This window comes from Oncorhynchus clarkii, unplaced genomic scaffold (assembly GCF_045791955.1).
Source record: "Oncorhynchus clarkii lewisi isolate Uvic-CL-2024 unplaced genomic scaffold, UVic_Ocla_1.0 unplaced_contig_9311_pilon_pilon, whole genome shotgun sequence".
NCBI lineage: Eukaryota > Metazoa > Chordata > Actinopteri > Salmoniformes > Salmonidae > Oncorhynchus > Oncorhynchus clarkii.
In genome coordinates this window covers 230,001-256,470 of record NW_027260967.1, presented here as the reverse complement: position 1 = coordinate 256,470, position 26,470 = coordinate 230,001, and the positions used below count along the sequence as shown (strand labels likewise).

At 47.2% G+C, this 26,470-nt stretch overlaps 1 protein-coding gene across 1 annotated transcript in view; it reads left to right on the top strand.

Annotated features, from left to right (window-relative positions):
• Nucleotides 1-26,470, top strand: part of LOC139402715 (vacuolar protein sorting-associated protein 8 homolog) — a 68,211-nt gene that overhangs the window by 31,578 nt on the left and 10,163 nt on the right. Inside the window, exon 10 of the mRNA XM_071146612.1 lies at nucleotides 20,814-20,894. Coding sequence (XP_071002713.1) covers nucleotides 20,814-20,894 — 81 coding nt within the window. The remainder of the gene's footprint in view (nucleotides 1-20,813; nucleotides 20,895-26,470) is intronic.

Sequence of the window (26,470 nt, the reverse complement as noted above, 5' to 3'; positions counted from 1 at the left end):
AAAATAATAATAATTCATGGGGTATTGTGTGTAGATGGGTGAGAGAAAACAAATCAATGTAATCCGTTTTGAATTCAGGCTGTAACACAACAAGATGTAGTCAAGGGGAATTAACATGTTCAGATCCATCACACTATCAGTGCTTTGCTGTTCACCGTCCCAGAATCCCTCACATCTCTCTATCTCTCTCTGTCAGCGTTTGAAAATGTCATCTCACCAATCAGACAACACACACACGCACACACCTGTTTAGCCTCCAGTCAATGTTGTAAATGTCACTTCTACCCTGCATTTATCTTAAATAACTCTGACTTTTCAAAACAGATTATCTTTCTCTTGTTCCTCGTTGCCGTTCAGCCAATCTTCATGCAGGTCACGTTTGATGGGTTTTTCCTCAGGCGCTGGCATTTTACAGTTATTAAAAAGATCCAAATCACCAGAGGGCCGTGGAAACAATGATTGTTTTATTCTGTTATTTTTCTGTTAATTGAAGCCTGTCAACAGTGGAGGTCTTTGGAGCTACTATAGTGTCCTAGAGATGAGAGATGTGGATAGTGTCCTAGAGATGAGAGATGTGGATAGTGTCCTAGATCTGGAGATGAGAGACGTGGATAGTGTCCTATAGATGTGGATAGTGTCCTAGAGATGAGAGATGTGGATAGTGTCCTAGAGATGTGGATAGTGTCCTAGAGATGAGGATAGTGTCCTAGAGATGAGGATAGTGTCCTAGAGATGAGAGATGTGGATAGTGTCCTAGAGATGAGAGATGTGGATAGTGTCCTAGAGATGAGAGATGTGGATAGTGTCCTAGATCTGTAGATAGTGTCCTGGAGATGAGAGACGTGGATAGTGTCCTATAGATGTGGATAGTGTCTTAGAGATGAGAGATGTGGATAGTGTCCTAGGGATGTGGATAATAGTGCCCTAGAGATGAGGGACGTGGATAATAGTGTCCTAGAGATGAGAGATGGGGATAGTGTCCTAGAGATGAGAGATGGGGATAGTGTCGTAGAGATGTGTATAGTGTCGTAGAGATGTGTATAGTATCGTAGAGATGTGTATAGTGTCGTAGAGATGTGGATAGTGTCGTAGAGATGTGGATAGTGTCCTAGAGATGTGGATAGTGTCCTAGAGATGTGGATAGTGTCCTAGAGATGAGGATAATGTCCTAGAGATGAGAGATGGGGATAGTGTCCTAGAGATGTGAGATTTGGATAGTGTCCTAGAGATGAGAGATGAGGATAGTGTCCTAGAGATGAGGATAGTGTCCTAGAGATGAGGATGGTGTCCTAGAGATGAGAGATGGGGATAGTGTCGTAGAGATGTGGATAGTGTCGTAGAGATGTGGATAATGTCCTAGAGATGAGAGATGGGGATAGTGTCGTAGAGATGTGGATAGTGTCGTAGAGATGTGGATAATGTCCTAGAGATGAGGGATGGGGATAGTGTCCTAGAGATGAGGGACGGGGATAGTGTCCTAGAGATGTGGATAGTGTCCTAGAGATGAGTGATGGATAGTGTCCTAGAGATGTGGATAGTGTCCTAGAGATGTGGATAGTGTCCTAGAGATGTGGACAGTGTCCTAGAGATGTGGATAGTGTCCTATAGATGTGGATAGTGTCCTATAGATGTGGATAGTGTCCTATAGATGTGGATGGTGTCCTATAGATGTGGATGGTGTCCTAGAGATGTGGATGGTGTCCTAGAGATGAGGATAGTGTCCTAGAGATGTGGATAGTGTCCTAGAGATGAGAGATATGGATAGTGTCCTATAGATGTGGATAGTGTCCTATAGATGTGGATAGTGTCCTAGAGATGTGGATAGTTTCCTAGAGATGTGGATAGTGTCCTAGAGATGTGGATAGTGTCCTAGAGATGTGGATAGTGTCCTAGAGATGAGAGATGGGGATAGTGTCCTAGAGATGTGAGATTTGGATAGTGTCCTAGAGATGAGAGATGAGGATAGTGTCCTAGAGATGAGGATAGTGTCCTAGAGATGAGGATAGTGTCCTAGAGATGAGGATGGTGTCCTAGAGATGAGAGATGTGGATAGTGTCGTAGAGATGTGGATAGTGTCGTAGAGATGTGGATAGTGTCGTAGAGATGTGGATAATGTCCTAGAGATGAGAGATGGGGATAGTGTCGTAGAGATGTGGATAGTGTCGTAGAGATGTGGATAATGTCCTAGAGATGAGGGATGGGGATAGTGTCCTAGAGATGAGGGACGGGGATAGTGTCCTAGAGATGTGCATAGTGTCCTAGAGATGAGTGATGGATAGTGTCCTAGAGATGTGGATAGTGTCCTAGAGATGTGGATAGTGTCCTAGAGATGTGGATAGTGTCCTAGAGATGTGGATAGTGTCCTGGAGATGTGGATAGTGTCCTATAGATGTGGATAGTGTCCTAGAGATGTGGATGGTGTCCTAGAGATGTGGATGGTGTCCTAGAGATGAGGATAGTGTCCTAGAGATGAGGATAGTGTCCTAGAGATGTGGATAGTGTCCTAGAGATGAGAGATGTGGATAGTGTCCTATAGATGTGGATAGTGTCCTATAGATGTGGATAGTGTCCTAGAGATGTGGATAGTTTCCTAGAGATGTGGATAGTGTCCTAGAGATGTGGATAGTGTCCTAGAGATGTGGATAGTGTCCTAGAGATGAGAGATGGGGATAGTGTCCTATAGATGTGGATAGTGTCCTATAGATGTGGATAGTGTCCTATAGATGTGGATAGTGTCCTAGAGATGTGGATAGTGTCCTAGAGATGAGAGATGTGGATAGTGTCCTATAAATGTGGATAGTGTCCTATAAATGTGGATAGTGTCCTATAAATGTGGATAGTGTCCTATAGATGTGGATAGTGTCCTAGAGATGAGAGATGGGGATAGTGTCCTAGAGATGAGAGATGGGGATAGTGTCCTAGAGATGAGAGATGGGGATAGTGTCCTAGAGATGAGGATAGTGTCCTGGAGATGAGAGATGTGGATAGTGTCCTAGAGATGAGGGACGGGCATAGTGTCATAGAGATGTGGATAGTGTCCTAGAGATGAGTGATGGATAGTGTCCTAGAGATGTGGATAGTGTCCTAGAGATGTGGATAGTGTCCTAGAGATGTGGATAGTGTCCTAGAGATGTGGTTGTTGTCATAGAGATGTGGATAATTTCCTAGAGATGTGGATAGTGTCCTAGAGATGAGAGATGTGGATAGTGTCCTAAAGATGGGAGATGGGGATAGTGTCCTAGAGATGAGAGATGTGGATAGTGTCCTAGAGATGAGAGATGTGGATAGTGTCCTAGAGATGAGAGATGTGGATAGTGTCCTAGAGATGAGAGATGGGGATAGTGTCCTAGAGATGTGGATAGTGTCCTAGAGATGTGGATAGTGTCCTAGAGATGTGGATAGTGTCCTAGAGATGAGGGACGGGGATAGTGTCCTATAGATGTGGATAGTGTCCTATAGATGTGGATAGTGTCCTAGAGATGTGGATAGTGTCCTAGAGATGTGGATAGTGTTCTAGAGATGTGGATAGTGTCCTAGAGATGAGGATAGTGTCCTGGAGATGAGAGATGTGGATCCTGTCCTAGAGATGTGGATAGTGTTCTGGAGATGTGGATAGTGTCCTAGAGATGAGGATAGTGTCCTAGAGATGTGGATAGTGTCCTAGAGATGAGAGATGGGGATAGTGTCCTAGAGATGAGAGATGGGGATAGTGTCCTAGAGATGAGAGATGGGGATAGTGTCCTAGAGATGAGGATAGTGTCCTGGAGATGAGAGATGTGGATAGTGTCCTAGAGATGAGGGACGGGCATAGTGTCATAGAGATGTGGATAGTGTCCTAGAGATGTGGTTGGTGTCCTAGAGATGTGGATAATTTCCTAGAGATGTGGATAGTGTCCTAGAGATGAGAGATGTGGATAGTGTCCTAGAGATGAGAGATGTGGATAGTGTCCTAGAGATGAGAGATGGGGATAGTGTCCTAGAGATGTGGATAGTGTCCTAGAGATGTGGATAGTGTCCTAGAGATGTGGATAGTGTCTTAGAGATGAGGATAGTGTCCTGGAGATGAGAGATGTGGATCCTGTCCTAGAGATGTGGATAGTGTCCTATAGATGTGGATAGTGTCCTAGAGATGAGAGATGTGGATAGTGTCCTATAGATGTGGATAGTGTCCTATAGATGTGGATAGTGTCCTAGAGATGTGGATAGTGTCCTAGAGATGTGGATAGTGTCCTAGAGATGTGGATAGTGTCCTAGAGATGAGAGATGGGGATAGTGTCCTAGAGATGTGGATAGTGTCCTATAGATGTGGATAGTGTCCTAGAGATGTGGATAGTTTCCTAGAGATGTGGATAGTGTCCTAGAGATGTGGATAGTGTCCTAGAGATGTGGATAGTGTCCTAGAGATGAGAGATGGGGATAGTGTCCTATAGATGTGGATAGTGTCCTATAGATGTGGATAGTGTCCTATAGACGTGGATAGTGTCCTAGAGATGAGAGATGTGGATAGTGTCCTATAAATGTGGATAGTGTACTATAAATGTGGATAGTGTCCTATAAATGTGGATAGTGTCCTAGAGATGAGGATAGTGTCCTGGAGATGAGAGATGTGGATAGTGTCCTAGAGATGAGGGACGGGCATAGTGTCATAGAGATGTGGATAGTGTCCTAGAGATGAGTGATGGATAGTGTCCTAGAGATGTGGATAGTGTCCTAGAGATGTGGTTGGTGTCCTAGAGATGTGGATAATTTCCTAGAGATGTGGATAGTGTCCTAGAGATGAGAGATGTGGATAGTGTCCTAAATGAGAGATGTGGATAGTGTCCTATAGATGTGGATAGTGTCCTAGAGATGTGGATAGTTTCCTAGAGATGAGAGATGTGGATAGTGTCCTAAAGATGGGAGATGGGGATAGTGTCCTAGAGATGAGAGATGTGGATAGTGTCCTAGAGATGAGAGATGTGGATAGTGTCCTAGAGATGAGAGATGTGGATAGTGTCCTAGAGATGTGGATAGTGTCCTAGAGATGTGGATAGTGTCCTAGAGATGAGAGATGTGGATAGTGTCCTAAATGAGAGATGTGGATAGTGTCCTATAGATGTGGATAGTGTCCTATAGATGTGGATAGTGTCCTAGAGATGTGGATAGTGTCCTAGAGATGTGGATAGTGTCCTAGAGATGTGGATAGTGTCCTAGAGATGAGAGATGTGGATAGTGTCCTAAAGATGGGAGATGGGGATAGTGTCCTAGAGATGAGAGATGTGGATAGTGTCCTAGAGATGAGAGATGTGGATAGTGTCCTAGAGATGAGAGATGTGGATAGTGTCCTAGAGATGTGGATAGTGTCCTAGAGATGTGGTTGGTGTCCTAGAGATGTGGATAATTTCCTAGAGATGTGGATAGTGTCCTAGAGATGAGAGATGTGGATAGTGTCCTAAATGAGAGATGTAGATAGTGTCCTAAATGAGAGATGTGGATAGTGTCCTATAGATGTGGATAGTGTCCTAGAGATGTGGATAGTGTCCTAGAGATGTGGATAGTGTCCTAGAGATGTGGATAGTGTCCTAGAGATGAGAGATGTGGATAGTGTCCTAAAGATGGGAGATGGGGATAGTGTCCTAGAGATGAGAGATGTGGATAGTGTCCTAGAGATGAGAGATGTGGATAGTGTCCTAGAGATGAGAGATGTGGATAGTGTCCTAGAGATGAGAGATGGGGATAGTGTCCTAGAGATGTGGATAGTGTCCTAGAGATGTGGATAGTGTCCTAGAGATGAGGGACGGGGATAGTGTCCTATAGATGTGGATAGTGTCCTATAGATGTGGATAGTGTCCTAGAGATGTGGATAGTGTCCTAGAGATGTGGATAGTGTCCTAGAGATGTGGATAGTGTCCTAGAGATGAGGATAGTGTCCTGGAGATGAGAGATGTGGATCCTGTCCTAGAGATGTGGATAGTGTTCTGGAGATGTGGATAGTGTCCTAGAGATGAGGATAGTGTCCTAGAGATGTGGATAGTGTCCTAGAGATGTGGATAGTGTCCTAGAGATGAGAGATGGGGATAGTGTCCTAGAGATGAGAGATGGGGATAGTGTCCTAGAGATGAGAGATGGGGATAGTGTCCTAGAGATGAGGATAGTGTCCTGGAGATGAGAGATGGGGATAGTGTCCTAGAGATGAGAGATGTGGATACTGTCCTAGAGATGTGGATACTGTCCTGGAGATGAGTGATGGATAGTGTCCTAGAGATGTGGATAGTGTCCTAGAGATGTGGATAGTGTCCTATAAATGTGGATAGTGTCCTATAAATGTGGATATTGTCCTAGAGATGTGGATAGTGTCCTAGAGATGAGAGATGTGGATAGTGTCCTAGAGATGAGAGATGGGGATAGTGTCCTAGAGATGAGAGATGGGGATAGTGTCCTAGAGATGAGAGATGGGGATAGTGTCCTAGAGATGAGAGATGGGGATAGTGTCCTGGAGATGAGAGATGAGGATAGTGTCCTAGAGATGAGGGACGGGCATAGTGTCATAGAGATGAGGGACGGGCATAGTGTCATAGAGATGTGGATAGTGTCCTAAAAATGTGGATAGTGTCCTAGAGATGTGGATAGTGTCCTAGAGATGTGGTTGGTGTCCTAGAGATGTGGATAATTTCCTAGAGATGTGGATAGTGTCCTAGAGATGAGAGATGTGGATAGTGTCCTAAATGAGAGATGTGGATAGTGTCCTATAGATGTGGATAGTGTCCTATAGATGTTGATAGTGTCCTATAGATGTGGATAGTGTCCTATAGATGTGGATAGTGTCCTAGAGATGTGGATAGTGTCCTAGAGATGTGGATAGTGTCCTAGAGATGAGAGATGTGGATAGTGTCCTAAAGATGGGAGATGGGGATAGTGTCCTAGAGATGAGAGATGTGGATAGTGTCCTAGAGATGAGAGATGTGGATACTGTCCTAGAGATGAGAGATGTGGATAGTGTCCTAGAGATGAGAGATGTGGATAGTGTCCTAGAGATGAGAGATGGGGATAGTGTCCTAGAGATGTGGATAGTGTCCTAGAGATGTGGATAGTGTCCTAGAGATGTGGATAGTGTCCTAGAGATGAGAGATGTGGATCCTGTCCTAGAGATGTGGATAGTGTTCTGGAGATGTGGATAGTGTCCTAGAGATGAGGATAGTGTCCTAGAGATGAGGATAGTGTCCTAGAGATGTGGATAGTGTCCTAGAGATGAGAGATGGGGATAGTGTCCTAGAGATGAGAGATGGGGATAGTGTCCTAGAGATGAGAGATGGGGATAGTGTCCTAGAGATGAGGATAGTGTCCTGGAGATGAGAGATGGGGATAGTGTCCTAGAGATGAGAGATGTGGATACTGTCCTAGAGATGTGGATACTGTCCTGGAGATGAGTGATGGATAGTGTCCTAGAGATGTGGATAGTGTCCTAGAGATGTGGATAGTGTCCTATAAATGTGGATAGTGTCCTATAAATGTGGATATTGTCCTAGAGATGTGGATAGTGTCCTAGAGATGAGAGATGTGGATAGTGTCCTAGAGATGAGAGATGGGGATAGTGTCCTAGAGATGAGAGATGGGGATAGTGTCCTAGAGATGAGAGATGGGGATAGTGTCCTAGAGATGAGGATAGTGTCCTGGAGATGAGAGATGTGGATAGTGTCCTAGAGATGAGGGACGGGCATAGTGTCATAGAGATGTGGATAGTGTCCTAAAAATGTGGATAGTGTCCTAGAGATGTGGATAGTGTCCTAGAGATGTGGTTGGTGTCCTAGAGATGTGGATAATTTCCTAGAGATGTGGATAGTGTCCTAGAGATGAGAGATGTGGATAGTGTCCTAAATGAGAGATGTGGATAGTGTCCTAGAGATGAGAGATGTGGATAGTGTCCTAGAGATGAGAGATGGGGATAGTGTCCTATAGATGTGGATAGTGTCCTATAGATGTTGATAGTGTCCTATAGATGTGGATAGTGTCCTATAGATGTGGATAGTGTCCTAGAGATGTGGATAGTGTCCTAGAGATGTGGATAGTGTCCTAGAGATGAGAGATGTGGATAGTGTCCTAAAGATGGGAGATGGGGATAGTGTCCTAGAGATGAGAGATGTGGATAGTGTCCTAGAGATGAGAGATGTGGATAGTGTCCTAGAGATGAGAGATGTGGATAGTGTCCTAGAGATGAGAGATGTGGATAGTGTCCTAGAGATGAGAGATGGGGATAGTGTCCTAGAGATGTGGATAGTGTCCTAGAGATGTGGATAGTGTCCTAGAGATGTGGATAGTGTCCTAGAGATGAGAATAGTGTCCTGGAGATGAGAGATGTGTATCCTGTCCTAGAGATGTGGATAGTGTTCTGGAGATGTGGATAGTGTCCTAGAGATGAGGATAGTGTCCTAGAGATGTGGATAGTGTCCTAGAGATGTGGATAGTGTCCTAGAGATGTGGATAGTGTCCTAGAGATGAGAGATGGGGATAGTGTCCTAGAGATGAGAGATGGGGATAGTGTCCTAGAGATGAGAGATGGGGATAGTGTCCTAGAGATGAGGATAGTGTCCTGGAGATGAGAGATGGGGATAGTGTCCTAGAGATGAGAGATGTGGATACTGTCCTAGAGATGTGGATACTGTCCTGGAGATGAGGATAGTGTCCTAGAGATGAGGATAGTGTCCTAGAGATGAGGATAGTGTCCTAGAGATGAGAGATGTGGATAGTGTCCTAGAGATGAGGATAGTGTCCTATAGATGTGGATAGTGTCCTAGAGATGAGGGACGGGCATAGTGTCCTAGAGATGTGGATAGTGTCCTAGAGATGAGTGATGGATAGTGTCCTAGAGATGTGGATAGTGTCCTAGAGATGTGGATAGTGTCCTATAGATGTGGATAGTGTCCTATAGATGTGGATGGTGTCCTAGAGATGTGGATGGTGTCCTAGAGATGTGGATGGTGTCCTAGAGATGAGGATAGTTTCCTAGAGATGAGGATAGTGTCCTAGAGATGAGAGATGTGGATAGTGTCCTAAATGAGAGATGTGGATAGTGTCCTAGAGATGTGGATAGTGTCCTAGAGATGTGGATAGTGTCCTATAGATGTGGATAGTGTCCTGGAGATGAGGATAGTGTCCTAGAGATGAGGATAGTGTCCTAGATATGAGGATAGTGTCCTAGAGATGAGGATAGTACCCTAGAGATGAGAGATGTGGATAGTGTCCTAGAGATGAGGATAGTGTCCTATAGATGTGGATAGTGTCCTAGAGATGAGGGACGGGCATAGTGTCCTAGAGATGTGGATAGTGTCCTAGAGATGAGTGATGGATAGTGTCCTAGAGATGTGGATAGTGTCCTAGAGATGTGGATAGTGTCCTATAGATGTGGATGGTGTCCTAGAGATGTGGATAGTGTCCTAGAGATGTGGATGGTGTCCTAGAGATGAGGATAGTTTCCTAGAGATGTGGATAGTGTCCTAGAGATGAGAGATGTGGATAGTGTCCTAGAGATGAGAGATGGGGATAGTGTCCTAGATATGAGAGATGTGGATAGTGTCCTAGAGATGTGGATAGTGTCCTATAGATGTGGATAGTGTCCTAGAGATGTGGATAGTGTCCTAGAGATGTGGATAGTGTCCTATAGATGTGGATAGTGTCCTAGCGATGTGGATAGTGTCCTAGAGATGTGGATAGTGTCCTAGAGATGAGAGATGTGGATAGTGTCCTAGAGATGAGAGATGGGGATAGTGTCCTAGAGATGTGGATAGTGTCCTAGAGATGAGGGACGGGGATAGTGTCCTATAGATGGGGATAGTGTCCTAGAGATGAGAGATGTGGATAGTGTCCTAGAGATGAGGATAGTGTCCTAGAGATGAGAGATGTGGATAGTGTCCTAGAGATGTGAGATGTGGATAGTGTCCTAGAGATGTGAGATGTGGATAGTGTCCTAGAGATGAGGATAGTGTCCTAGAGATGGGGATAGTGTCCTAGAGATGAGGATAGTGTCCTAGAGATGAGAGATGTGGATAGTGTCCTATAGAGATGAGGATAGTGTCCTAGAGATGAGAGATGTGGATAGTGTCCTATAGAGATGAGGATAGTGTCCTAGAGATGAGAGATGTGGATAGTGTCCTAGAGATGAGGATAGTGTCCTAGAGATGAGAGATGAGGATAGTGTCCTATAGAGATGAGGATAGTGTCCTAGAGATGTGGATAGTGTCCTATAGAGATGAGGATAGTGTCCTAGAGATGAGAGATGTGGATAGTGGCCTATAGAGATGGGGATAGTGTCCTAGAGATGAGGATAGTGTCCTAGAGATGAGGATAGTGTCCTAGAGATGAGAGATGTGGATAGTGTCCTAGAGATGTGAGATGTGGATAGTGTCCTAGAGATGTGAGATGTGGATAGTGTCCTAGAGATGAGGATAGTGTCCTAGAGATGAGGATAGTGTCCTAGAGATGGGGATAGTGTCCTAGAGATGAGGATAGTGTCCTAGAGATGAGAGATGTGGATAGTGTCCTATAGAGATGAGGATAGTGTCCTAGAGATGAGAGATGTGGATAGTGTCCTATAGAGATGAGGATAGTGTCCTAGAGATGAGAGATGTGGATAGTGTCCTAGAGATGAGGATAGTGTCCTAGAGATGAGAGATGAGGATAGTGTCCTATAGAGATGAGGATAGTGTCCTAGAGATGTGGATAGTGTCCTATAGAGATGAGGATAGTGTCCTAGAGATGAGAGATGGGGATAGTGTCCTATAGAGATGGGGATAGTGTCCTAGAGATGAGGATAGTGTCCTAGAGATGAGGATAGTGTCCTAGAGATGAGAGATGTGGATAGTGTCCTAGAGATGTGAGATGTGGATAGTGTCCTAGAGATGTGAGATGTGGATAGTGTCCTAGAGATGAGGATAGTGTCCTAGAGATGGGGATAGTGTCCTAGAGATGAGGATAGTGTCCTAGAGATGAGAGATGTGGATAGTGTCCTATAGAGATGAGGATAGTGTCCTAGAGATGGGGATAGTGTCCTGGAGATGAGGATAGTGTCCTAGAGATGAGAGATGTGGATAGTGTCCTATAGAGATGAGAGATGTGGATACTGTCCTAGAGATGTGGATACTGTCCTGGAGATGAGTGATGGATAGTGTCCTAGAGATGTGGATAGTGTCCTAGAGATGTGGATAGTGTCCTATAAATGTGGATAGTGTCCTATAAATGTGGATAGTGTCCTATAAATGTGGATATTGTCCTAGAGATGTGGATAGTGTCCTAGAGATGAGAGATGTGGATAGTGTCCTAGAGATGAGAGATGGGGATAGTGTCCTAGAGATGAGAGATGGGGATAGTGTCCTAGAGATGAGGGACGGGCATAGTGTCATAGAGATGTGGATAGTGTCCTAGAGATGAGTGATGGATAGTGTCCTAGAGATGTGGATAGTGTCCTAGAGATGTGGTTGGTGTCCTAGAGATGTGGATAATTTCCTAGAGATGTGGATAGTGTCCTAGAGATGAGAGATGTGGATAGTGTCCTAAATGAGAGATGTGGATAGTGTCCTATAGATGTGGATAGTGTCCTATAGATGTGGATAGTGTCCTATAGATGTGGATAGTGTCCTAGAGATGTGGATAGTGTCCTAGAGATGTGGATAGTGTCCTAGAGATGAGAGATGTGGATAGTGTCCTAAAGATGGGAGATGGGGATAGTGTCCTAGAGATGAGGATAGTGTCCTAGAGATGAGGATAGTGTCCTAGAGATGAGAGATGTGGATAGTGTCCTATAGAGATGAGAGATGTGGATACTGTCCTAGAGATGTGGATACTGTCCTGGAGATGAGTGATGGATAGTGTCCTAGAGATGTGGATAGTGTCCTAGAGATGTGGATAGTGTCCTATAAATGTGGATAGTGTCCTAGAGATGAGGATAGTGTCCTAGAGATGGGGATAGTGTCCTAGAGATGAGGATAGTGTCCTAGAGATGAGAGATGTGGATAGTGTCCTATAGAGATGAGGATAGTGTCCTAGAGATGGGGATAGTGTCCTGGAGATGAGGATAGTGTCCTAGAGATGAGAGATGTGGATAGTGTCCTATAGAGATGAGAGATGTGGATACTGTCCTAGAGATGTGGATACTGTCCTGGAGATGAGTGATGGATAGTGTCCTAGAGATGTGGATAGTGTCCTAGAGATGTGGATAGTGTCCTATAAATGTGGATAGTGTCCTATAAATGTGGATAGTGTCCTATAAATGTGGATATTGTCCTAGAGATGTGGATAGTGTCCTAGAGATGAGAGATGTGGATAGTGTCCTAGAGATGAGAGATGGGGATAGTGTCCTAGAGATGAGAGATGGGGATAGTGTCCTAGAGATGAGGGACGGGCATAGTGTCATAGAGATGTGGATAGTGTCCTAGAGATGAGTGATGGATAGTGTCCTAGAGATGTGGATAGTGTCCTAGAGATGTGGTTGGTGTCCTAGAGATGTGGATAATTTCCTAGAGATGTGGATAGTGTCCTAGAGATGAGAGATGTGGATAGTGTCCTAAATGAGAGATGTGGATAGTGTCCTATAGATGTGGATAGTGTCCTATAGATGTGGATAGTGTCCTATAGATGTGGATAGTGTCCTAGAGATGTGGATAGTGTCCTAGAGATGTGGATAGTGTCCTAGAGATGAGAGATGTGGATAGTGTCCTAAAGATGGGAGATGGGGATAGTGTCCTAGAGATGAGAGATGTGGATAGTGTCCTAGAGATGAGAGATGTGGATAGTGTCCTAGAGATGAGAGATGTGGATAGTGTCCTAGAGATGAGAGATGTGGATAGTGTCCTAGAGATGAGAGATGGGGATAGTGTCCTAGAGATGTGGATAGTGTCCTAGAGATGTGGATAGTGTCCTAGAGATGAGGATAGTGTCCTGGAGATGAGAGATGTGGATCCTGTCCTAGAGATGTGGATAGTGTTCTGGAGATGTGGATAGTGTCCTAGAGATGAGGATAGTGTCCTAGAGATGTGGATAGTGTCCTAGAGATGTGGATAGTGTCCTAGAGATGAGAGATGGGGATAGTGTCCTAGAGATGAGAGATGGGGATAGTGTCCTAGAGATGAGGATAGTGTCCTGGAGATGAGAGATGGGGATAGTGTCCTAGAGATGAGAGATGTGGATACTGTCTTAGAGATGTGGATACTGTCCTGGAGATGAGGATAGTGTCCTAGAGATGAGGATAGTGTCCTAGAGATGAGGATAGTGTCCTAGAGATGAGAGATGTGGATAGTGTCCTAGAGATGAGGATAGTGTCCTATAGATGTGGATAGTGTCCTAGAGATGAGGGACGGGCATAGTGTCCTAGAGATGTGGATAGTGTCCTAGAGATGAGTGATGGATAGTGTCCTAGAGATGTGGATAGTGTCCTAGAGATGTGGATAGTGTCCTATAGATGTGGATAGTGTCCTAGAGATGTGGATAGTGTCCTATAGATGTGGATGGTGTCCTAGAGATGTGGATGGTGTCCTAGAGATGTGGATGGTGTCCTAGAGATGAGGATAGTTTCCTAGAGATGAGGATAGTGTCCTAGAGATGAGAGATGTGGATAGTGTCCTAAATGAGAGATGTGGATAGTGTCCTAGAGATGTGGATAGTGTCCTATAGATGTGGATAGTGTCCTTTAGATGTGGGTAGTGTCCTAGAGATGTGGATAGTGTCCTAGAGATGTGGATAGTGTCCTATAGATGTGGATAGTGTCCTGGAGATGAGGATAGTGTCCTGGAGATGAGGATAGTGTCCTAGAGATGAGGATAGTGTCCTAGATATGAGGATAGTGTCCTAGAGATGAGGATAGTGCCCTAGAGATAAGAGATGTGGATAGTGTCCTAGAGATGAGGATAGTGTCCTATAGATGTGGATAGTGTCCTAGAGATGTGGATAGTGTCCTAGAGATGAGTGATGGATAGTGTCCTAGAGATGTGGATAGTGTCCTATAGATGTGGATGGTGTCCTAGAGATGTGGATAGTGTCCTAGAGATGTGGATTGTGTCCTAGAGATGAGGATAGTTTCCTAGAGATGTGGATAGTGTCCTAGAGATGAGAGATGTGGATAGTGTCCTAAATTAGAGATGTGGATAGTGTCCTAGAGATGAGAGATGTGGATAGTGTCCTATAGAGATGAGGATAGTGTCCTAGAGATGAGAGATGTGGATAGTGTCCTAGAGATGAGGATAGTGTCCTAGAGATGAGAGATGAGGATAGTGTCCTATAGAGATGAGGATAGTGTCCTAGAGATGTGGATAGTGTCCTATAGAGATGAGGATAGTGTCCTAGAGATGAGAGATGGGGATAGTGTCCTATAGAGATGGGGATAGTGTCCTAGAGATGAGGATAGTGTCCTAGAGATGAGGATAGTGTCCTAGAGATGAGAGATGTGGATAGTGTCCTAGAGATGTGAGATGTGGATAGTGTCCTAGAGATGTGAGATGTGGATAGTGTCCTAGAGATGAGGATAGTGTCCTAGAGATGGGGATAGTGTCCTAGAGATGAGGATAGTGTCCGAGAGATGTGGATAGTGTCCTATAGAGATGAGGATAGTGTCCTAGAGATGGGGATAGTGTCCTGGAGATGAGGATAGTGTCCTAGAGATGAAAGATGTGGATAGTGTCCTATAGAGATGAGAGATGTGGATACTGTCCTAGAGATGTGGATACTGTCCTGGAGATGAGTGATGGATAGTGTCCTAGAGATGTGGATAGTGTCCTAGAGATGTGGATAGTGTCCTATAAATGTGGATAGTGTCCTATAAATGTGGATAGTGTCCTATAAATGTGGATATTGTCCTAGAGATGTGGATAGTGTCCTAGAGATGAGAGATGTGGATAGTGTCCTAGAGATGAGAGATGGGGATAGTGTCCTAGAGATGAGAGATGGGGATAGTGTCCTAGAGATGAGGGACGGGCATAGTGTCATAGAGATGTGGATAGTGTCCTAGAGATGAGTGATGGATAGTGTCCTAGAGATGTGGATAGTGTCCTAGAGATGTGGTTGGTGTCCTAGAGATGTGGATAATTTCCTAGAGATGTGGATAGTGTCCTAGAGATGAGAGATGTGGATAGTGTCCTAAATGAGAGATGTGGATAGTGTCCTATAGATGTGGATAGTGTCCTATAGATGTGGATAGTGTCCTATAGATGTGGATAGTGTCCTAGAGATGTGGATAGTGTCCTAGAGATGTGGATAGTGTCCTAGAGATGAGAGATGTGGATAGTGTCCTAAAGATGGGAGATGGGGATAGTGTCCTAGAGATGAGAGATGTGGATAGTGTCCTAGAGATGAGAGATGTGGACAGTGTCCTAGAGATGAGAGATGTGGATAGTGTCCTAGAGATGAGAGATGTGGATAGTGTCCTAGAGATGAGAGATGGGGATAGTGTCCTAGAGATGTGGATAGTGTCCTAGAGATGTGGATAGTGTCCTAGAGATGAGGATAGTGTCCTGGAGATGAGAGATGTGGATCCTGTCCTAGAGATGTGGATAGTGTTCTGGAGATGTGGATAGTGTCCTAGAGATGAGGATAGTGTCCTAGAGATGTGGATAGTGTCCTAGAGATGTGGATAGTGTCCTAGAGATGGGGATAGTGTCCTAGAGATGAGAGATGGGGATAGTGTCCTAGAGATGAGAGATGGGGATAGTGTCCTAGAGATGAGGATAGTGTCCTGGAGATGAGAGATGGGGATAGTGTCCTAGAGATGAGAGATGTGGATACTGTCTTAGAGATGTGGATACTGTCCTGGAGATGAGGATAGTGTCCTAGAGATGAGGATAGTGTCCTAGAGATGAGGATAGTGTCCTAGAGATGAGAGATGTGGATAGTGTCCTAGAGATGAGGATAATGTCCTATAGATGTGGATAGTGTCCTAGAGATGAGGGACGGGCATAGTGTCCTAGAGATGTGGATAGTGTCCTAGAGATGAGTGATGGATAGTGTCCTAGAGATGTGGATAGTGTCCTAGAGATGTGGATAGTGTCCTATAGATGTGGATAGTGTCCTAGAGATGTGGATAGTGTCCTAGAGATGTGGATGGTGTCCTAGAGATGTGGATGGTGTCCTAGAGATGTGGATGGTGTCCTAGAGATGAGGATAGTTTCCTAGAGATGAGGATAGTGTCCTAGAGATGAGAGATGTGGATAGTGTCCTAAATGAGAGATGTGGATAGTGTCCTAGAGATGTGGATAGTGTCCTATAGATGTGGATAGTGTCCTTTAGATGTGGGTAGTGTCCTAGAGATGTGGATAGTGTCCTAGAGATGTGGATAGTGTCCTATAGATGTGGATAGTGTCCTGGAGATGAGGATAGTGTCCTGGAGATGAGGATAGTGTCCTAGAGATGAGGATAGTGTCCTAGATATGAGGATAGTGTCCTAGAGATGAGGATAGTGCCCTAGAGATGAGAGATGTGGATAGTGTCCTAGAGATGAGGATAGTGTCCTATAGATGTGGATAGTGTCCTAGAGATGAGGGACGGGCATAGTGTCCTAGAGATGTGGATAGTGTCCTAGAGATGAGTGATGGATAGTGTCCTAGAGATGTGGATAGTGTCCTATAGATGTGGATGGTGTCCTAGAGATGTGGATAGTGTCCTAGAGATGTGGATGGTGTCCTAGAGATGAGGATAGTTTCCTAGAGATGTGGATAGTGTCCTAGAGATGAGAGATGTGGATAGTGTCCTAAATTAGAGATGTGGATAGTGTCCTATAGATGTGGATAGTGTCCTATAGATGTGGATAGTGTCCTAGAGATGTGGATGGTGTCCTATAGATGTGGATAGTGTCCTATAGATGTGGATAGTGTCCTAGCGATGTGGATAGTGTCCTAGAGATGTGGATAGTGTCCTAGAGATGAGAGATGTGGATAGTGTCCTAGAGATGAGAGATGGGGATAGTGTCCTAGAGATGAGAGATGTGGATAGTGTCCTAGAGATGTTTATAGTGTCCTAGAGATGAGGGACGGGGATAGTGTCCTATAGATGTGGATAGTGTCCTAGAGATGAGAGATGTGGATAGTGTCCTAGAGATGAGAGATGGGGATAGTGTCCTAGAGATGAAAGATGTGGATAGTGTCCTAGAGATGAGGATAGTGTCCTAGAGATGAGAGATGTGGATAGTGTCCTAGAGATGTGAGATGTGGATAGTGTCCTAGAGATGTGAGATGTGGATAGTGTCCTAGAGATGAGGATAGTGTCCTAGAGATGGGGATAGTGTCCTAGAGATGAGGATAGTGTCCTAGAGATGAGAGATGTGGATAGTGTACTATAGAGATGAGGATAGTGTCCTAGAGATGAGAGATGTGGATAGTGTCCTATAGAGATGAGGATAGTGTCCTAGAGATGAGAGATGTGGATAGTGTCCTAGAGATGAGGATAGTGTCCTAGAGATGAGAGATGAGGATAGTGTCCTATAGAGATGAGGATAGTGTCCTAGAGATGAGAGATGAGGATAGTGTCCTATAGAGATGAGGATAGTGTCCTAGAGATGTGGATAGTGTCCTATAGAGATGAGGATAGTGTCCTAGAGATGAGAGATGTGGATAGTGGCCTATAGAGATGGGGATAGTGTCCTAGAGATGAGAGATGTGGATAGTGTCCGAGAGATGTGAGATGTGGATAGTGTCCTAGAGATGTGAGATGTGGATAGTGTCCTAGAGATGAGGATAGTGTCCTAGAGATGAGGATAGTGTCCTAGAGATGAGGATAGTGTCCTAGAGATGGGGATAGTGTCCTAGAGATGAGGATAGTGTCCTAGAGATGTGAGATGTGGATAGTGTCCTAGAGATGAGGATAGTGTCCTAGAGATGAGGATAGTGTCCTAGAGATGAGGATAGTGTCCTAGAGATGGGGATAGTGTCCTAGAGATGAGGATAGTGTCCTAGAGATGAGAGATGTGGATAGTGTCCTATAGAGATGAGGATAGTGTCCTAGAGATGAGAGATGTGGATAGTGTCCTATAGAGATGAGGATAGTGTCCTAGAGATGAGAGATGTGGATAGTGTCCTAGAGATGAGGATAGTGTCCTAGAGATGAGGATAGTGTCCTAGAGATGTGAGATGTGGATAGTGTCCTAGAGATGTGAGATGTGGATAGTGTCCTAGAGATGGGGATAGTGTCCTAGAGATGAGGATAGTGTCCTAGAGATGAGAGATGGGGATAGTGTCCTAGAGATGAGGATAGTGTCCTAGAGATGAGAGATGAGGATAGTGTCCTATAGAGATGAGGATAGTGTCCTATAGAGATGAGGATAGTGTCCTATAGAGATGAGGATAGTGTCCTATAGAGATGATGATAGTGTCCTATAGAGATGAGGATAGTGTCCTATAGAGATGAGGATAGTGTCCTATAGAGATGAGGATAGTGTCCTATAGAGATGTGGATAGTGTCCTATAGAGATGAGGATAGTGTCCTATAGAGACCCCATATAAGATGTTTAATAGATTAGTGTTTTATTTCATTCTGCGGGGGATAATTAATCTGTTATTCTCTGAGCTGAACTCTACCCTGTTCTTATATGTTTCACAACCCTTAAATCAACCGTATAACCAATCAACCAACGTCTGTGGCTGATCCATGCTGATGTGATGTGTTGTGGCTGATCCATGCTGATGTGTTGTGTTGTGGCTGATCCATGCTGATGTGTTGTGGCTGATCCATGCTGATGTGTTGTGTTGTGGCTGATCCATGCTGATGTGTTGTGGCTGATCCATGCTGATGTGTTGTGGCTGATCCATGCTCATGTGTTGTGGCTGATCCATGCTGATGTGTTGTGGCTGATCCATGCTGATGTGATGTGGCTGATCCATGCTGATGTGTTGTGTTGTGGCTGATCCATGCTGATGTGTTGTGGCTGATCCATGCTGATGTGTTGTGTTGTGGCTGATCTATACTGATGTGTTGTGGCTGATCCATGCTGATGTGATGTGTTGTGGCTGATCCATGCTGATGTGTTGTGTTGTGGCTGATCCATGCTGATGTGATGTGGCTGATCTATGCTGATGTGTTGTGGCTGATCCATGCTGATGTGATGTGTTGTGGCTGATCCATGCTGATGTGATGTGTTGTGGCTGATCCATGCTGATGTGATGTGTTGTGGCTGATCCATGCTGATGTGTTGTGGCTGATCCATGCTGATGTGTTGTGGCTGATCCATGCTGATGTGTTGTGTTGTGGCTGATCCATGCTGATGTGTTGTGTTGTGGCTGATCCATGCTGATGTGATGTGTTGTGGCTGATCCATGCTGATGTGATGTGTTGTGGCTGATCCATGCTGATGTGTTGTGGCTGATCCATGCTGATGTGATGTGTTGTGGCTGATCCATGCTGATGTGTTGTGTTGTGGCTGATCCATGCTGATGTGATGTGTTGTGGCTGATCTATACTGATGTGTTGTGGCTGATCCATGCTGATGTGATGTGTTGTGTTGTGGCTGATCCATGCTGATGTGATGTGTTGTGGCTGATCCATGCTGATGTGATGTGTTGTGGCTGATCCATGCTGATGTGATGTGGCTGATCCATGCTGATGTGATGTGTTGTGTTGTGGCTGATCCATGCTGATGTGATGTGTTGTGTTGTGGCTGATCCATGCTGATGTGTTGTGTTGTGGCTGATCCATGCTGATGTGATGTGTTGTGTTGTGGCTGATCCATGCTGATGTGTTGTGTTGTGGCTGATCCATGCTGATGTGATGTGTTGTGTTGTGGCTGATCCATGCTGATGTGTTGTTGTGGCTGATCCATGCTGATGTGATGTGGCTGATCCATGCTGATGTGATGTGTTGTGTTGTGGCTGATCCATGCTGATGTGATGTGTTGTGTTGTGGCTGATCCATGCTGATGTGATGTGGCTGATCCATGCTGATGTGTTGTGGCTGATCCATGCTGATGTGTTGTGGCTGATCCATGCTGATGTGTTGTGTTGTGGCTGATCCATGCTGATGTGATGTGTTGTGGCTGATCCATGCTGATGTGTTGTGGCCGATCCATGCTGATGTGTTGTGGCTGATCCATGCTGATGTGTTGTGTTGTGGCTGATCCATGCTGATGTGATGTGTTGTGGCTGATCCATGCTGATGTGATGTGGCTGATCCATGCTGATGTGTTGTGTTGTGGCTGATCCATGCTGATGTGATGTGTTGTGGCTGATCTATACTGATGTGATGTGGCTGATCCATGCTGATGTGATGTGGCTGATCTATACTGATGTGTTGTGGCTGATCTATGCTGATGTGTTGTGGCTGATCTATGCTGATGTGTTGTGTTGTGGCTGATCTATGCTGATGTGTTGTGGCTGATCTATGCTGATGTGATGTGTTGTGGCTGATCCATGCTGATGTGTTGTGTTGTGGCTGATCCATGCTGATGTGTTGTGTTGTGGCTGATCCATGCTGATGTGATGTGTTGTGGCTGATCCATGCTGATGTGTTGTGATGTGGCTGATCCATGCTGATGTGTTGTGGCTGATCCATGCTGATGTGTTGTGGCTGATCCATGCTGATGTGTTGTGTTGTGGCTGATCCATGCTGATGTGATGTGGCTGATCCATGCTGATGTGATGTGGCTGATCCATGCTGATGTGTTGTGGCTGATCCATGCTGATGTGATGTGGCTGATCCATGCTGATGTGATGTGTTGTGGCTGATCCATGCTGATGTGATGTGTTGTGGCTGATCCATGCTGATGTGTTGTGGCTGATCCATGCTGATGTGTTGTGGCTGATCCATGCTGATGTGATGTGGCTGATCCATGCTGATGTGATGTGTTGTGGCTGATCCATGCTGATGTGTTGTAGGTGTTTGCTGAGACCACGTTGGACCCCCAGCAGAGTCAGTCCTGGGACCAGCTACGATGTCTCTACAGAGGACCTTCCAGGGTAGGTCTGCTACTCCTTTCTGTGTTTCTCCCTCTCCTCTCTCCTCTCTCATGTTATGTTTCTCTCTGCATTGAAACGTGGAAGACGTCACCGTCAGGAAGTGGATACACTAACGGATTAGCTAGCATCAATACTTCATATTGCTGACTGGGCTTCAAATAAGGATGGAGGGAGACAAGCAGGCAGAGAGACAGGCAGGCAGGCAGAGAGACAGGCAGGCAGGCAGGCAGGCAGAGAGACAGGCAGGCAGGCAGGCAGAGAGACAGGCAGGCAGGCAGAGAGACAGGCAGGCAGGCAGAGAGACAGGCAGGCAGGCAGGCAGAGAGACAGGCAGGCAGGCAGAGAGACAGGCAGGCAGTTTGCTGAGACCACGTTGGACCCCCAGCAGAGTCAGTCCTGGGACCAGCTACGATGTCTCTACAGAGGACCTTCCAGGGTAGGTCTGCTACTCCTTTCTGTGTTTCTCCCTCTCCTCTCTCATGTTATGTTTCTCTCTGCATTGAAACGTGGAAGACGTCACCGTCAGGAAGTGGATACACTAACGGATTAGCTAGCATCAATACTTCATATTGCTGACTGGGCTTCAAATAAGGATGGAGGGAGACAGGCAGGCAGAGAGACAGGCAGGCAGGCAGAGAGACAGGCAGGCAGGCAGAGAGACAGGCAGGCAGGCAGAGAGACAGGCAGGCAGGCAGAGAGACAGGCAGAGAGACAGGCAGGCAGAGAGACAGGCAGGCAGGCAGGCAGAGAGACAGGCAGGCAGGCAGGCAGAGAGACAGGCAGGCAGGTAGAGAGACAGGCAGGCAGGCAGAGAGACAGGCAGGCAGGCAGGCAGAGAGACAGGCAGGCAGGCAGGCAGGCAGAGAGACAGGCAGGCAGGCAGGCAGAGAGACAGGCAGGCAGGCAGAGAGACAGGCAGGCAGGCAGGCAGGCAGAGAGACAGGCAGGCAGGCAGGCAGGCAGAGAGACAGGCAGGCAGGCAGAGAGACAGGCAGGCAGGCAGAGAGACAGGCAGGCAGGCAGAGAGAGAGACAGGCAGGCAGGCAGAGAGAGAGACAGGCAGGCAGGCAGAGAGACAGGCAGGCAGGCAGGCAGAGAGACAGGCAGGCAGGCAGGCAGAGAGACAGGCAGGCAGAGAGACAGGCAGGCAGGCAGGCAGAGAGACAGGCAGGCAGGCAGGCAGAGAGACAGGCAGGCAGGCAGGCAGAGAGACATGCAGGCAGGCAGGCAGAGAGAGAGACAGGCAGGCAGGCAGAGAGAGAGACAGGCAGGCAGGCAGAGAGAGAGACAGGCAGGCAGGCAGAGAGAGAGACAGGCAGGCAGGCAGAGAGAGAGACAGGCAGGCAGGCAGAGAGAGAGACAGGCAGGCAGGCAGAGAGAGAGGCAGGCAGGCAGAGAGAGAGACAGGCAGGCAGGCAGAGAGAGAGACAGGCAGGCAGGCAGAGAGAGAGACAGGCAGGCAGGCAGAGAGACAGGCAGGCAGGCAGGCAGAGAGACAGGCAGGCAGGCAGGCAGAGAGACAGGCAGGCAGGCAGGCAGAGAGACAGGCAGGCAGGCAGGCAGAGAGACATGCAGGCAGGCAGAGAGACATGCAGGCAGGCAGAGAGACATGCAGGCAGGCAGAGAGACAGGCAGGCAGAGAGAGAGAGACTGGCAGGCAGAGAGACAGGCAGGCAGGCAGAGAGACAGGCAGGCAGGCAGGCAGAGAGACACGCAGGCAGGCAGGCAGAGAGACAGGCAGGCAGGCAGGCAGAGAGACAGGCAGAGAGACAGGCAGAGAGACAGGCAGGCAGGCAGGCAGAGAGACAGGCAGGCAGGCAGGCAGGCAGGCAGAGAGACAGGCAGGCAGGCAGAGAGACAGGCAGGCAGGCAGGCAGAGAGACAGGCAGGCAGGCAGAGACAGGCAGGCAGGCAGGCAGAGAGACAGGCAGGCAGAGAGACAGGCAGGCAGGCAGAGAGACATGCAGGCAGGCAGAGAGAGAGACAGTCAGAGAGAGACAGGCAGGCAGAGAGAGAGAGACTGGCAGGCAGAGAGACAGGCAGGCAGGCAGAGAGACAGACAGGCAGGCAGAGAGACAGTCAGAGAGAGAGATAGTCAGAGAGAGAGACAGTCAGAGAGAGAGAAACAGGCAGGCAGAGAGAGACAGGCAGGCAGAGAGAGGAGAGCGAGAGACAGGCAGGTAGAGGGAGACAGACAGGCAGGCAGGAAGAAACAGGCAGGCAGGCAGAGAGTTTTCTGTTCTGTTCAATGGAAATATCCCCTCCCTCCCTCCCTCTCCTTATCCCTCCTCTCCTCCCTCCCTCTCCTCCCTCCCTCTCCTCTCCTCCCTACCTCTCCTTATCAGCCCTCCCTCCCTCCCTCCCTCCCTCCCTCTCCTTATCCCTCCTCTCCTCCCTCCCTCTCCTCCCTCCCTCTCCTTATCAGCCCTCCCTCCCTCCCTCTCCTTATCCCTCCTCTCCTCCCCCCTCTCCTTATCAGTCCTCTCCTCCCCCCTCTCCGTATCAATCCTCTCCTCCCCCCTCTCCTTATCAATCCTCTCCTCCCCCCTCTCCTTATCAATCCTCTCCTCCCCCCTCTCCTTATCAATCCTCTCCTCCCCCCTCTCCTTATCAGCCCTCCCTCCCTCCCTCCCTCCCTCCCTCCCTCTCCTTATCAGTCCTCTCCTCCCTCCCTCCCTCTCCTTATCCCTCCTCTCCTAACCTCCCCCCTCTCCTTATCAGTCCTCTCCTCCCTCCCTCCCTCTCCTTATCAGTCCTCTCCTCCCTCCCTCCCTCTCCTTATCCCTCCTCCCCTCCCTCCCTCCCTCCCTCTTCTCCCTCCCCTCCCTCCCTCTTCTCCCTCCCTCCCTCCTCTTCTCCCTCCCTCTCCTTATCAGTCCTCTCCTCCCCCCTCTCCTTATCAGTCCTCTCCTCCCCCCTCTCCTTATCCCTCCTCCCCTCCCTCGCTCCCTCTTCTCCCTCCCTCCCTCCCTCCCTCCCCCTTCTCCCTCCCCTCCCTCCCTCCCTCTTCTCCCTCCCCTCCCTCCTCTTCTCCCTCCCCTCCCTCCTCTTCTCCCTCCCCTCCCTCCCTCTTCTCCCTCCCCTCCCTCCCTCTTCTCCCTCCCCTCCCTCCCTCCCTCTTCTCCCTCCCCTCCCTCCCTCCCTCTTCTCCCTCCCCTCCCTCTTCTCCCTCCCCTCCCTCCCTCCCTCTTCTCCCTCTTCTCCCTCCCTCCTCTTCTCCCTCCCTCTTCTCCCTCCCCTCCCTCCCTCTTCTCCCTCCCCTCCCTCCCTCCCTCTTCTCCCTCTTCTCCCTCCCCTCCCTCCCTCCCTCTTCTCCCTCCCCTCCCTCCCTCCCTCTTCTCCCTCTTCTCCCTCTTCTCCCTCCCTCTTCTCCCTCCCCTCCCCTCCCTCCCTCTTCTCCCTCCCCTCCCTCCCTCCCTCTTCTCCCTCTTCTCCCTCCCCTCCCTCCCTCCCTCTTCTCCCTCCCCTCCCTCCCTCCCTCTTCTCCCTCTTCTCCCTCCCTCCCTCTTCTCCCTCCCTCTCCTAATTTTCCCTCCAGGTTGTTAAATCTATGTGTCTTATCCTCCCACATGAGTATATAATGAACAGAGAGAGAGCCTCCTCTATTCCGTCCCCTTATTAATTCAATTTGGTTTACCGAGGCGTAAAAACACATGCATGCACACGCGCACACACACACACACACACACACACACACACACACACACACACACACACACACACACACACACACACACACACACTGTCATTCATTCTTCATTAATTCATGTACCTCAGCCTCTGTGCTCATTACCATCCTGATATAAACTGTGTTGAGAGCTGAACCAACAATAACAGAGTGAGTGACCTTTGAAGTTCAGTGTGGAGAATGAATTCTCTATGTAAGCAGCCAATGAGACTGTTGCCAATAGGGTCCTAACCCCGCCCATGTTGGCCAGGGTTGGGTTCAATTCAGTAGTTTTCAATTCAATAAATTATATTCACATCAATGAAATTCAATGAATGAATCGAAAAAATATTATTATCTTGGGACAATGGCAACAACCAGTAGTGTTGGGACTCTGTCGTCGTGGAGATGTTGTTACCATGGCGACATGTTCCCATCTTTGACCCTAATCCTTTCAGAGTTAGAAGAGCCCTTCTGATAGATTTGATGGTTACACACACACACACACACACACACACACAGTATAACACTCCAACCAACATCTGTCTGAGGTCTGAACAAGTGAATGATACGAGAAGACAGACACAGATGGGTGGCTGAGTACCATGTGGCTTCCCTTAGAGATAATGACATGATGAAGACTGTCAAACTGTAGGAATATATCCCATCAATAGAGATGAGGGAGGGGGGGTAGGAAGGAGGGAGGGAGGGAGGCGGGGTAGGAGGGAGGGAGGGAGGGAGGGAGGGAGGGAGGGAGGGAGAGAGAGAGAAATGGATAGAGAGAGAGAGATGGATAGAGAGAGAGAGAGAGAGATGGATAGAGAGAGAGAGATGGATAGAGAGAGAGAGAGAGAGAGAGAGAGAGATGGATAGAGAGAGAGAGAGAGAGAGATGGATAGAGAGAGAGAGAGAGAGAGATGGATAGAGAGAGAGAGAGAGAGAGATGGATAGAGAGAGAGAGAGAGATGGATAGAGAGAGAGATGGAGATGGATAGAGAGAGATGGATAGAGGGGGAGAGATGGATGGATAGAGAGAGAGCGTGGTGGATAGAGAAAGAGCGTGAGATGGATATATAGAGGGAGAGAGAGAGAGATGGATAGAGAGAGAGAAAGATGGATAGAGAGAGAGAGATGGATAGAGAGAGAGAGATGGATAGAGAGAGAGAGATGGATATATAGAGAGGGAGAGAGCGTGAGATGGATATATGGAGAGGGAGATGGACAGAGAGATGATAGAGAGAAACCCTGTATCAAACATCCTGTCTGGGTTAAAACCCTGTATCAAACATCCTGTCTGGGTTAAAACCCTGTGTCAAACATCCTGTCTGGGTTAAAACCCTGTATCAAACATCCTGTCTGGGTTAAAACCCTGTATCAAACATCCTGTCTGGGTTAAAACCCTGTATCAAACATCCTGTCTGGGTTAAAACCCTGTATCAAACATCCTGTCTGGGTTAAAACCCTGTGTCAAACATCCTGTCTGGGTTAAAACCCTGTATCAAACAGCCTGTCTGGTGGAGAGTTAAAACCCTGTATCAAACATCCTGTCTGGGTTAAAACCCTGTGTCAAACATCCTGTCTGGGTTAAAACCCTGTATCAAACAGCCTGTCTGGTGGAGAGTTAAAACCCTGTATCAAACATCCTGTCTGGGTTAAAACCCTGTATCAAACATCCTGTCTGGGTTAAAACCCTGTATCAAACATCCTGTCTGGGTTAAAACCCTGTATCAAACATCCTGTCTGGGTTAAAACCCTGTATCAAACAGCCTCCCCTCTCTTCTATCACCAGTCAGTGGGTGTTGTGGTTCCTTCCGTTGTGATCATTAGCAGCTTCACACCTAAAGTCTTACTCTGTTGGTCTGTCCTCTCCCTTCTCTCTTCAATTATCTCTCTCCCCTCCACCTTCTCT